General features: G+C 54.0%; 2 protein-coding genes across 2 annotated transcripts; one reads left to right on the top strand and one right to left on the bottom strand.

Moving 5' to 3' along the window:
* Positions 1-3095: 3095 nt before the first annotated feature.
* Positions 3096-9060, bottom strand: ZNF428 (zinc finger protein 428). Its single transcript, XM_058529489.1, has 2 exons — positions 8985-9060; positions 3096-3914 (listed from the first exon to the last, which is right to left on the bottom strand). The coding sequence occupies exons 1-2, from the start codon at positions 9058-9060 to the stop codon at positions 3412-3414; spliced, it is 579 nt and encodes a 192-aa protein (XP_058385472.1). The 3' UTR covers positions 3096-3411.
* On the top strand, positions 6701-9025 carry SRRM5 (serine/arginine repetitive matrix 5). Its single transcript, XM_058529479.1, has one exon. The coding sequence runs from the start codon at positions 6701-6703 to the stop codon at positions 9023-9025; it is 2325 nt and encodes a 774-aa protein (XP_058385462.1).
* Positions 9061-12554: the final 3494 nt, after the last annotated feature.

The following is a 12554-nucleotide window of genomic DNA, read 5'->3' on the forward strand; positions in this document are numbered from 1 at the left end:
GGGGCTTCTTGCAGACACTGATTTCTCGGTTACCTCCCTTTCCCACGTTTCAGCTTTCAGCCTTCTAACACCCATGTAACCAATCCCCTGTATTAAACGCTCTCTTTGGGATTCCTAGCTTGGCTTCCATAGCCTGACTGGGCCCTGAGGAACTAAACGAACCCACTGGCAGCAGACCATGTCTCTTGATTCCTAGTCTCTCGTGATCCTTAGGAATTTCTGCTGATGAAAGGATAATTCTCTACATCTGTGCTTAGAAAGCCCTGTCTTAGGGCAGAAGAGGGCTCAGGCATGCTGCCCTGGGAAATAAAATCCATCTTGTGGGGCAGGCCCCGTGGCTTAGCGGTTGGGTGCGCCCACTCCGCTACTGGCGGCCTGGGTTCGGATCCGGGCGCGCACCGACGCACCACTTCTCTGGCCATGCTGAGGCCACATCCCACATACAGCAACTAGAAGGATGTGCAACTATGACATACAACTATCTACTGGGGCTTTGGGGAAAGGAAAAAAAAAAAACAAAATCCATGTTGTTTTAATGAGCTGTGAATTTCTCCTTTGATGATTCTGAGATTCAGTGAGGCTAAGCCATAGTGGTTATACAAGTCTCAGTTCAGAGTGGATAAATGTCAGGTTCTGAGATTCTGAGCTTCTAGGATGAAGTGTGGGTTTTGAAAGATGCTCTAGTCTAAGATATGGTAACAGGCATCAAAATGCAAATACCCTTTGGGGCCATGTAGGTACCATAAATCAGTGAAGCGAGCAGGGTGTGAGGGGTCCAGATACCAGATGGTGGGGACTAGCATACGGGAGGGAGTGCCCCATTAAGAGGATGTCCCTGTTCAGCAAACTACCACCCCAAGGGATTGTGGGTTCAGCAATCTAGAGCTCACAATTTTTCAAGAGAAGGCAGAAACTTCCATTTTTATGTGAAATCTGCCCATTTTTAAATATTGGTAACCGATGTGATTATAACACCTCAGTAACTCTGTGGAGACCAAATACACTCCTGCCAGTCAGACGGTGGCTGTGGACCACAGACTGCTACTTCTGGTGGGTGGCTCAGTGGCTAAGAATGTGCACCCTGCATCCAGGAATCAAACCTGTCTGGAATCAAACCCGGGCTCTGCTTCTGTGTGACCTCTAGCAGACAATTCAACCTTTCTGTGCCCCAGTCGTAGCAGTTGTAAAATGGTCACGATAATAGCCCCTGCGCCTCTAAGGATTATGACAATGACTCAGAGGAAAAGCCAAAGTCAGTATAATGGCCTACGCACCTGGCCCTTCCACCAGTCTTCCCCCCGCCTTCCTCAGCAACAGCCTGTGGCCACGTGTGCTCCTCCACACACATCCCAAGCAGGCTCCAACCTCAGGGCCTTTGCACTTGCTGTTCCCACAGACAGCCACATGGCTCACTCCTCTCCCTCCTCTAGGTCTCTGCTCTGATGTCACCTTCTCAGTGAGGCCTTCCTGACCACCCTATTTGTAACTGCTTCACACACACACAAGCCTCCCCACCCCCTTCCCTTTTCCTCCACAGCACTTATTACCTTCTGACATTCTATACATTTTATACATTCGACTTACATATCTAATTACATATCTCTCTGTCTTCCCCATCATAATACAACCTCAACAAAGGCAGGGAGTTTAGTTCATTGTGTTCACCGCTCTGCTCCCAGCTCCCAGAACAGTGCCTGTAGCCTGCAGGTGCTCAAGAAATCACTGTTTAACGAATGAGTAAATAACAGTCCCTACCTCATAAGGATCCGATGCGACTGTCCATATAAAACGCTTAGCCCAGGGCCTGGTCCACTGTGAGCGCTGACTTAATGATGGTCATTACGGTAATTCAGGTTCTATTCTGGAAGATTCTTAGCTGCCAAGCTTCTATGAGTTACCACACATAAAGCGCCTCAGAATAGGGCTTGGCACACGGTAAATACCCAGTAAATGATAACTATCATTATAATTAGGCTTCTATTTTCAAAGGAGCTTCGGTGCCAAACTTCTGTGAATTACTACTTCCCATCTCAGAACGAGAGCCAAAATGCTCCCCTGTGACCTCATCCCTCCCTCCCTCTGCTCCAGCCACTCTGGCCTTCCTGACACGCTAGCAGGCTCCTGCCTCCTCCCGCCCACTCATGTGCAGGGCTCCCTCCTTCAAGTCTCTGCTTAGTTCCCCGTCACCTCCTAGGGAGGACCACACTACTTCAAATTGCAACCCCCTTCCAGAACTGTCCACAGCCTTTACCACCATCCAGCATATGCTACATCTTACTCATTTACTGTCTGTGCCCACCAGCGGCCCCTTCCCGCCCCCACGGAAGCTCCAGGAGGACAGGATTTTATTTTATCCACCGGTGTCTTCGCAATGCTTAGCACCCAGCAGGTCCTCAAAAGCTACTTGTCAAATGAATTAACAGATCCCAGCCCCTACCTCACAGAGTTATTCTAAGGACCTGATGATCTCATGCAAATCACATGCAGCACTCTGTAAGCACTGGGAAAGTGGCAGCTGTAATTATAATTAAGGTTCTATTTTTGTAGGTTCCTAGATGCACAGCTTCTAGGAGTCAATATGTACAAGGCTCCTGGACTGGCACTTGGCACCCAGGAGGTGCTCAGGAAGCACAGCTGTGATGGTCACTCAAGTCCTCTTTGTGAAGGTTCTTAGACGAGGTGGCAGAGAGCACTAGCGGTCCTCCACAAACCCCTCGCTGCTTTCCAGGCACTTGGCTGACCACCTTTCCCAGACTCCCTTGCAGGGAGCCGTGGCCATGTGACTAATCTCTCGGGAAGGGAGGTAACTGGAAGCAGTTATGTGCCACTTCTGGCGGGGCTTGTGAGAGAACATGTGTCCCTCCCGGGCTCCCTTTCCTCTTCCGCCAGCAGGACCCAGGCCAAGGCCACCTGGCCATGACCACGTGGATGACCACAGGCTTAAGGGATGGCCTGCACCCCAAACCACCATATGGAGAAGGGTTACCCACCCACCTGAAACACCCACGCTGGACTATTATGTGAGCTAGAAACAAAATTCTGTTGTATTCAGCCTGTCCATCATGGGGTCTATGAGTAAATACACGGAAACCACATTGAACATAAACACTTAGTAAATGTTAATTATCGTGGCAACAATGACCCGAAGGTTCCCCCAAGAAGGAGCCCAGGGGGATGGTGGGATAAATGCCCAGGTGCGTGCCTCACACTCGAGTGTACACATGCACAGACACCAAATACACACGGGACCGACACACACAGAATTTGGCTTTTATTCTGGCCTTCACACATCTACTGCTAAGACGACACAGATCGGCGGTACCCCATCCCCCAAGACCACGGCGACCACCCCAATCTCCTCAGTCCCCTCCTCCCACCCCCCTCTGCCAAGCTGCCTGGTGGGGGCTCTGCCTACACCTCCCCCCGGGCATGCAGCATGAAGTGCCCATGCAGCTCCCCGAGGCTGGCGAAGGAATCCTCGCACTCCGTGCAGTGGTAGGTGCCCTCCTCCTCCTCCTCATCCTCCTCCTCCTCCCGCCCAGCTGGTCGGCCCTCCCCAGCCCGAGGCGGCTCCTCCTCTTCCTCCCCGAGGGCCCTGCCTTCAGGGGCTGGCGCTTCCTGGGGGGCTGTAGCGGGGCAGCAGAGCCGGCAAGGTGGGGTGCCTGGTGGGGCCTCCCCAAGGGGTGAGCGGCCACAGAGCTGGCAGGGCTGGGCTGGGGGGCCCGGGGGCTGGGCTGCACGGGGGGCCCGGCGGGACGGGCCGCCCCGGCCCCCGCCCAGGCGCTGCTTCACCTTGTAGCCAGGATCATATTCAGGGTCGTCAGTGGTCTCCTCTTCCTCCTCCTCCTCATCTTCTTCCTCTTCGGAGTCCGGCTCTGAGAGAGTGTATTCGGAGTCAGAGGAATGCTCGGGGCCTGTAGGGGCGGACGGGGAAAAAGAGCAACATCAGAGGACAGAGGGCTGTGCCCGGCTGTGCCCTCCCTGAGCCCTAATCAGACTCACCACAGTACGGAGAGGGTAGCCTGGGCACAGCCCTGCCCTTCCCCACAGATGCATCCCCGTCACATGGAACAGGGCCTGGCACACAGTAGGTGCTCAGAATCTAGGTGTCAGGGAAATGAATGTCTTGCAAGAACTGTATCTTAGGGGTTTAATGAGGGCCAAGTAGCAGCAGGAATAATAAAAACAACAGCAGCAGCATCCACTGCTGTTTTAAGAACAGTTTAGAAGTTTAAGAACCCCATTCTTAGCCAGCCCCGGTGGCCTAGTGGTTAAGTGTGGCGTGCTCCGCTTCAGCGGCCCAGATTCGGTTCCTGGGTGTGGACCTATACCATCATCCGTGGCCATGTTGTGGTGGCAACCCACATACAAAATAGAGGAAGATTGGCACGGTGTCAGCTCAGGGTGAATCTTCCTCAGCAAAAAAAAAAAAAAAAAGAACCCTGTTCTTATATATTAACTCACCTAATCCTTATAACAACCCTTTGAGGGAGGTACTATTATCCCTAAGTCACAAATGGAGACACTGAGGCACAGAGAGGTTGGGCGACTCACTTGCCTCCAGTGACACAGCTCTAACAGGGAAAGCTCAATACGGGTAATGGCCTACACTGGATCACTGAAGGGAGATGGACGAACATTTGATCACGTGAACAGGTATTTAAGCAAATTAAAACACACATATACATGTACCTTGATAGATGTGGTTTTATATATAAATACCTAGTTAAGGGAGTTAAAATATTTATTTATAAGTACAGATATATTACTGTGATTTCATGGGTATGAAGGACATGTCTAGGAGAAGTTCCGATTACAAAAAGGAAAAGAAATTGAAGTCGATGTACAGGAAAGGGTGACATCAGCAGTGGTTATGGGGGGTGCACACACAGGCCTGGGTTGGGGAGCAGGGGCGTCCCACGACAGCAGCACAGTGGGAAACACCAGCTTCTTCAGGCGCAGTGGCAGGAGCCTGCCAAAGCATCTCCCGGGACTGCAACAGCCTAGGCCTGCATCCACCCCGGCCCCCCTTCCTCAGTGTCCCCGGGCAGCCCAGAGGGATCCAATTAAAAGTGAGCCAGCCACACCGGGCTCCCCACTGTTGCTCAACACCCCAGGCATGCACCCGCCTCAGAGCCTTTGCCACCCTTCCTGCAGATGGACTAGGGCTCGCTCCCTCCCCTGGGCCACGTCTCTGCTCAAGTGTCACCTTCCCAGTGACACCCTGGTCACCGTGTCCCACCAGCAATTCCTCCCCAGCACTCCCTACGCCCCTAACTCTGCTTAATTTTCTCTTCAACTTATCATATACAACATCTACTTGTGTGTTTATTGCCTGTCCCAGAAAGCAGGGACTCTGTCTGGTTCACTGCTGCGTCCCTAGCATCTAGAACACTTCTTCTGAGCCTGGCATTCAATCTGACAAACCTTTTCTAAGGCTTTCACACATGCTGTTCCCTCTGCTGGGAATGTCTCGCCCTTGTTTTTCCCGTCATCCTTGAGGACCCAGTCATCCTTGAGGACCCAGTAGGAGGCCTCCCTCCCAGGTGAGGCCGTCCCAGATCTCCTCAGCCCAGGGAGCCAGTCCCTTTCTTTGGCCCTCCCGCTGTCCTAGCCCCAAGCCTTCAGGGCTGTGCCTGTCCATAGTCCTTTCCCACCAGACCAGGGGCAGGCCTGGTCTGACCCACCACTGGGTACCCGGCATCAGCCGCCCCAGAAGAGGTTAGAAATGTGTGCTGAACGTCCCTCCCTGCAGCTCTCCTCTTTGTCTCTCACTTGTTCCTGCCTTTGTCCTGCTGTCTCTCTGCTATTTAATAAACGTTTCCTGAGGCCTTGACGTGGGCTGGTCCCCCTGCCTGGAATGCTGTTCCCCACTCTGTTTGCCTGGTGACCTCCTGCTCATCCTTCAGGACCCAGCACAGGGTCAGTCCTCCATGAAGTCACCCCTAATCCCCTAGAAGTCTCTCCCCTGCTCCCTCCCCCTGGCCTGGCATCTCCCCTTGCCACAGGCCTAGAGGCTGTAGCCATCTGGGCCCCAGTACGTCTCCCCCATCAGACTAGGACCCACCCCCTCAAGGCCTGGTCGGACTCACCTTAGGGTCCCCAACACTGCCTAGCACAGGACGTGTGGGTTAAATGAACAAGGGTGGCCCCAAGGCCCTCATCTCCCTGCTCCAGGCCCTTACCTCTGCTCTTCTCCCACCTGGGGCGACCTTTTCCTTCTCTATTAGCAAACTCCTGCTCCTCTTTAAGGCCCCAGCTCACACAACACCTCCTCTGTGAGGCCCTCCCTGACTTCCCAGGTGGATGGTGTCTCTCTCCTCTGGGGTCCCCCTGCCCTTGCCCCCCCTACACCCTGATCACCTGGGCAGTAACCCTCTGGGTCTGGAGACTCCTGGAAGGCAGGACCTAAATCTGACCCATCTCTGTGTTCCCAGAGATGCTGAGCATAAGTCAGCCTCAGGAGACCTTTGCTGAATGGCTGCAAAACACAGAGGAAATATCTCTGGCCTTGGGCTAGGGGCCCCATCCCTCTTTCTCCTCTGACCTCTGACTTCACACCACCCACCCTCCAGGGTCTTCAATGCCCTCTATGACTTCACGCAGTTGGCCTGTGAAAGGCAATGAGGTCGTCGTCCACAGTGACCAGTCCTTCATGTCCACCATGACTTCCAGGACGACCAGCCCTTCTGTGCCCACCATGCCTTCTCCAGCTACAAGATCCTCAAAGCCCAGCATGTCTCCAGCGTCCACTGGACCCTCCATGCCCACAGCGTCTCCCAAGCCTCCCGCCTCCTTGAAGACCACCAAAGCAGAGATGCCCAACAGCTCCTCAGTGCCCACCAAGCCACTGACAGCCCCCAACTTGCTCACGAGCCCGAGCAGTTCCAAGTCTACCAAAGGGGCAGGTACAAAGCCAGCCCCTTCTAACCAGCCCAGCAGCAAGTCCCGAGTCCACAGCAGGGCAAGAACATCCAGCAAGGCCAGCACTGATACCAGGGCCAGCACTGACACCAGGGCCAGCAAACTGAGCAAGGCCAGTGGAGTAAGACACCACCGGCGGAGGGGCACGCAGAGCCGGGGCAGAACTCCTGCCAGAAGGGGAAGCCACAGCTCCAAGAGGTCACCCAGTAGGGCCAGCACTCCCAGGAGGATGAGAACTCATGGTGCCAGACCCAGCAGGATGAGAACTCCTACTTCCCAGCAAAAACAGAATAGAGGGAAGAGTTACAGCCGGCCTAGAACTGGCAACCAGGAAAGGAGTGAGAGCCAGCCTAGAGATATGAGCAGAGAGAAGAACTACAGCCCACCAGGAGCCACGAGTATGGAGAAGAGTTCCAGGCTGGCTGTAACCAGCAGTACAGCAAAGAGTTCCAGCTCCACTAGAACTCTCGTCAAGGAGAAGGGTTCCAGCCAGTCTCCATCATCATCGAGGGTAAAGAGTTACAGTCAGATGATCAGCCCCAGCAGGGAACGGAGTTCCAGCCCCACTGAAGTGTCCAGCAGGGTCCAGAGTTACAACCAGGGTAGTGCCCCCACCAGGACCCGAAGTCACGGCCTGTCTGGCGCCCCCAGCAGGACCCAAAGTCACAGCCAGTCTAGCGCCCCCAGCAGAACCAAAAGTCACAGCCGGTCTAGCACCCCCAGCAGGACCCGAAGTCACAGCCTGTCTGGCACCCCCAACAGGACCCGAAGTCACAGCCTGTCTGGCGCCCCCATCAGGACCCCAAGTCACAGCCGGTCTAGTACCCCCAGGACTCGAAGTCACAGCCAGTCTAGTGTCCCCAGGACCCGAAGTCATAGCCGGTCTAGCACCCCCATCAGGACCCGACATCACAGCCGGTCTAGCACCCCCAGCAGGACCCAACGTCATAGCCGGTCCAGTGCCCCCAGGACGCAAAGTCGTAGTGCGTCCAGCACCCCTGTCAGGACCCGAAGTCATAGCCGGTCTAGCACCCCCAGGACCCAAAGTCACAGCCAGTCTAGAACACCCAGAAGGGCAAGAAGTCGCAGTCGGAAGAGGGCCCACAGCAGGATGAGAAGTCACAGTTGGAACAGAAATCATAGTAGGGCAAGAAGTCGTACCTGGAAGGGAAGTCCCAGCCAGATGAGAAAACATAGCCAGTCTAGAACCTGCAGCAAGGGGAAAAGTTATAACCAATCTAGAACCCCCAGAAGGGAAAGAAGTCACAGCCAGTCTAGAAGCCCCAGCAAGGAGAGAGATCACAGACAATCTAGAAGCCCCAGCAAGGAGAGGCGTCACAGACAATCTAGAACCCTCAGCAAGAAGAGAGGTCGCAGACAATCTACAACCCCCAGCAGGGAGAAAGATCAGAGCCAATCTGGAACCTCCAGCAAGGAAAGAGATCACAGCCGATCTAGAACTCCCAGAAAAGAGCGTTATCACAGCCGATCTAGAACCCCCAGCAAGGAAAGAGATCACAGCCGATCTAGAACTCCCAGAAAAGAGAGCTATCACAGCCGATCTAGAACCTCCAGCAAGGAAAGAGATCACAGCCGATCTAGAGCTCCCAGAAAAAAGAGTTATCACAGCCAATCTAGAACCCCCAGCAAGGAAAGAGATCACAGCCAATCTAGAACTCCCAGAAAAGAGAGCTATCACAGCCAATCTAGAACCCCCAGCAAGGAAAGAGATCACAGCCAATCTAGAACTCCCAGAAAAGAGAGCTATTACAGCCAATCTAGAACCTCCACAAAAGAGAGGCATCACAGACGATCTAGAACCTCTAGCAAGAAAGACCACAGCCGATCTAGAACCCCCAGCAAGGAGAGCAATCCCAGCCAATCTACAACCCCCAGAAGTCTCAACCGGAAGGGATCCTCCAGCAGGGCACAGAGTCCCAATCAGAATAAAATACCTACCGAGACAAAGAGCCACTCCCCCTCAAGATTTCTTAGTGGAGCCCCAATCCCAAGCCACGACAATGTTCAAGCCAACACCACCACCTCTAAGGCCACCTCACCTGGAGAGAGGTCCTCATCATCTTCTTCCAAGCTGGCGTAGCCCCCAGTCTCAGCTGGCTCACGGGTCTCTGTCATGGCCAGGGGAGGGGACAGGAGACAGGAGCAGAGCAGCAGCTGGGCAGTGTCCCTCCCTGGCCAGCTCTCCACAGCCACAAGTTCTCTAATGCAGGATGTCGGCAGGTAGAGAGGGATGCTGGATAGGGGAAGGAAAAGCCTGTGGTGACTCAATAAATTTTTACATAGCATCTGCCTCCCCAGCTGCATGTTCAGTGCTGGGGACAAGGCAAAGAAGGCCCCAGCTCTGTCCCTGACAGCCTACGGGGCCTTGGCTACAGGCCTCGCCGCTCTGGAGGCCTTAATTTCCCCATCTGGGCAACAAAACTGTCTGTGGTTCTTATTCGATGGGGTGAGGAAGGGTAACATTCCAAATATTTAACAGCAGGTACTAGCATGGGCACTAGTCAGAACTGAGAGCTGAACATGGTCCCATGCCAGGAATTAACCCTTTAGTTGCTGGACTATAGGAAAGTCTGAGGCTGGGGGAGGGTCCAAAGTGGAACCTGGGGGTAGGGATTACCTGGTGTAGTGGTGATATACCAACCAGTCTAGAAGAATTTCAATACTGAAACAACTGGTATGGCTGAACCAGTTTGTGAATGTCAGCTCTAGTTCTGTATCAATTTATACCTTGGCGAGATAGTGTCTAGGTTGGTTCATTTTTTTTTTTTTTTCTGGTGAGGAAGATTGGCCCTGAGCTAACATCTATTGCCAGTCTTCCCCTTTTTTTTGCTTGAGGAAGACTGGCCCTGAGCTAACACCTGTGCCAATCTTCCTCTACTTTGTATGTGGGTCACCGCCACAGCGGTGGTGTTGATAAGTGGTGTAGGTCTGTGCCCGGAATCCAAACCCGCAAACCCCGGGCCGCCGAAGCAGAGCGGCCTCAACCACTACGCCACTGGGCCGGCCCCGTGTCTAGGTTTGAATCCTAAATCTAGCCAGTTTCCTTCTCAGTACAAAAAGAGCTTCTGGGGCTTAACTCATGTACCCCTCATAACCATGCTGAGACAGATTATTATCTCCTTAGTACAGAGAAGGAGACTGAGGCACAAAGAGGATTAACAAGTAGCCCAAGGTTACACCAACTGGGAGCTGAGTGAACTGGGATTTGAAGCCATGTCATCCCACTTCTCATAAAATGATCCCTTTGCTGAAAAGAGTTTTTGAAGATTCAGTAGGCTCATTCGCATAAATTGCTGGTATGTGGCAGGCACTCCATTAACAGTGGCTGTTACTCCCATCCCCAAGCCTCTATAAACCCCACTCCAGCCATTCCAGACTTCTCCCCTCTCCCTGCGCATGCCAGGATTTTTCACATCTGTGGGTCTTAGCAAATCCCGCTGTTGCGTTCTAGAGCGTCCTCCTTTCCCCTTGTCTGCTTGGAGAACTCCTATTTACCCTTCAAAGCCCATCTTGAACACAAGAACCTCTGCACTTCTTCCCAATGCAAATACCACCCCTGCCTCTTCCAAGAAGCCTTCTCTGACTCCTCTCCTTCCTCTCCCTCTTCACCAATACCTCCCTACACACATACACAGACACAGACACAGACACAGAGCACTTCTTTTGTCTCTCACTGCACTTCCTAACAGTAGAGAGCCAGGCAGAGCAAGTCAGTGAAGGGGTTGGCAGCCTCAGCTGCACCTCTTATACACTACGGACGGCACTGGGCATACAATGCTGGAAAGTACACCATCCCTTCAAAGCCTGGAGGTCAAGTTTAATGCTGGGGACTAAAGAGAAAAAGATTAGGATTGAAGCCTGGAGGAGGCCGGGGGATGAGAGGGCTGCCATCAACGGCAGGGGAGCTTTCTAAAGACACCTGGATGGGCTTTCGGGACAGAGGATTTATAATTGGTAGGGGAGAGTTCTCATAACACCCTATTGCCTGTTCAGCCCCACTTACTTTGGCAATTCTATTTCACACCTCGATAAGCTTGCCAGATTTAGTAAATAAAAACAGACGACACCCAATTAAATTTGAATTTCGGATAAACAACAAAGGATTATTTAATATACATATGTTCCTTGCAACATTTGGGAGGTACATTTCTAAAAGATTATTTATCTATGTGAAATTCAACTTAACTGGCCGTTCTCTATTTTAACTGGCAACCACACACCAGGGGCAATCAGGACATCCCATGAGATTACCATGAGACATGGCTCACCAGTCCAGCCTACCCTGCCCCAAGCCCACATCCAGAGTCCCCTTCCAAGGCCCCTTCCAGAGTATTCCAGAGGTCAGGTGGAGCCATTCAGTAGCGCACAAGTCCCATTCCTACAATGACTATGGCGGCCAGACTGACTCCCACGATCTTAGAGGAGCATAAACGAGGCTCCCTCACTACCGTAAGGAAAACACAGCGCCCAAGAGACCCCACAATGTCCCAAGCCCATAGCAACCAACTCCCAGAAAGCTCTGCGCGAACATAATAGGCACGCGGTCCCACAATGCGAGGGCAAGGAGGCCAAAGCAAAACCCTATGAGGGGCAGTAAAGACCAGTCCCGACAAAGCTCTGCGGCAATTCTTCCCAGGATGCCTCGGGCCTATAATGACCACCCTCCAAGGTGCTCTGCATCGAAGCACTCTAAGCTTCGAGGATGCTCAGAGGAAGGGGTGTGACAAAAGGGACCGGTTCCCCACAAGGAGCTAAGATAATCCTTCCCCAATGCACCAGGCCCATAACGACTAGCGACCGACTCCCAGTGCTTTAGGGCGGGGAGTCCTGTTTTCCCAGGATGCCCAGGGCTGCACGGAGCCGCGTGGGGGGAGAAAAGGCAGCCCGGGCTCGCCCTCAGGCCATCACGGGCCAAGACCGCGGCCGGCTCCTCGGTGGCGGGAGCCGTCACTCCCATCATGCAGCGGTGCCGTAGCGCCCGCTTCCCAGCATGCCCCGCGCGCCTCCATCCCGGACACTCACCGGCGCCGACGGCCCCCGCTCCGGCTCGGCGGCGGCGGCTGCACGCCCGGGCTCTGCGCCTGCGCTGCTGGTGGGGTAGGAGGGAGTGCGGGGGGCGTGAAGAGCCTAGGGCGCTTGCGCGGAGAGATGGACCGTTCCTGTCTCACAGTGGGAAGGGGGGTCTCCGAGTCGGGCTCTCGACGAGGCCCGCGCAGGGGGTTTCGGGCTTTGCCCCCCGCTGTCCGGGTTTACTTGGTACAGTCCGCAGCCCGGCGGAACGAGAAACTGCAAGACTCGCGCGTGCGTGAGCGAGCAGGAACGCGCCTTGTAGAAAATGGGATGCGCTGGGGGTGGGGGGCGCCCGCTCTGCCTGGATCCTGGACCTGAGGCCTTCTCATTTGCATAATCTTCGCGCGGGACAATGGGAGGCCTCGGGCGCTGAAAGGGGTGATTTGCATATTCCCCGGAGAGGCCGTACTTCGGAGCGCAGTGATTAGCATATGTGGGGTGGGGGCGCCTGAGCAATGCGCGTGCGCACAGGGACTGCGGACTAGCGCGAAGCGGGGAGCCTTGTCTTAGGATCAGTTTGCATCCCGAGAGCGGCCACA

This window comes from Diceros bicornis, chromosome 34 (genome assembly GCF_020826845.1).
Source record: "Diceros bicornis minor isolate mBicDic1 chromosome 34, mDicBic1.mat.cur, whole genome shotgun sequence".
Classification (NCBI taxonomy): domain Eukaryota; kingdom Metazoa; phylum Chordata; class Mammalia; order Perissodactyla; family Rhinocerotidae; genus Diceros; species Diceros bicornis.

Coding starts and splice junctions, on each gene's coding strand:
- SRRM5 (XM_058529479.1), top strand. CDS start 6,701: ATGCCTTCTCCAGCTACAAGATCCTCAAAGCCCAGCATGTCTCCAGCG.
- ZNF428 (XM_058529489.1), bottom strand. CDS start 9,060: ATGACAGAGACCCGTGAGCCAGCTGAGACTGGGGGCTACGCCAGCTTG. Junction 3,915..8,984: donor TGATGAGGACCTCTCTCCAG/GTGAGGTGGCCT, acceptor CCGCCCCTACAG/GCCCCGAGCATTCCTCTGAC.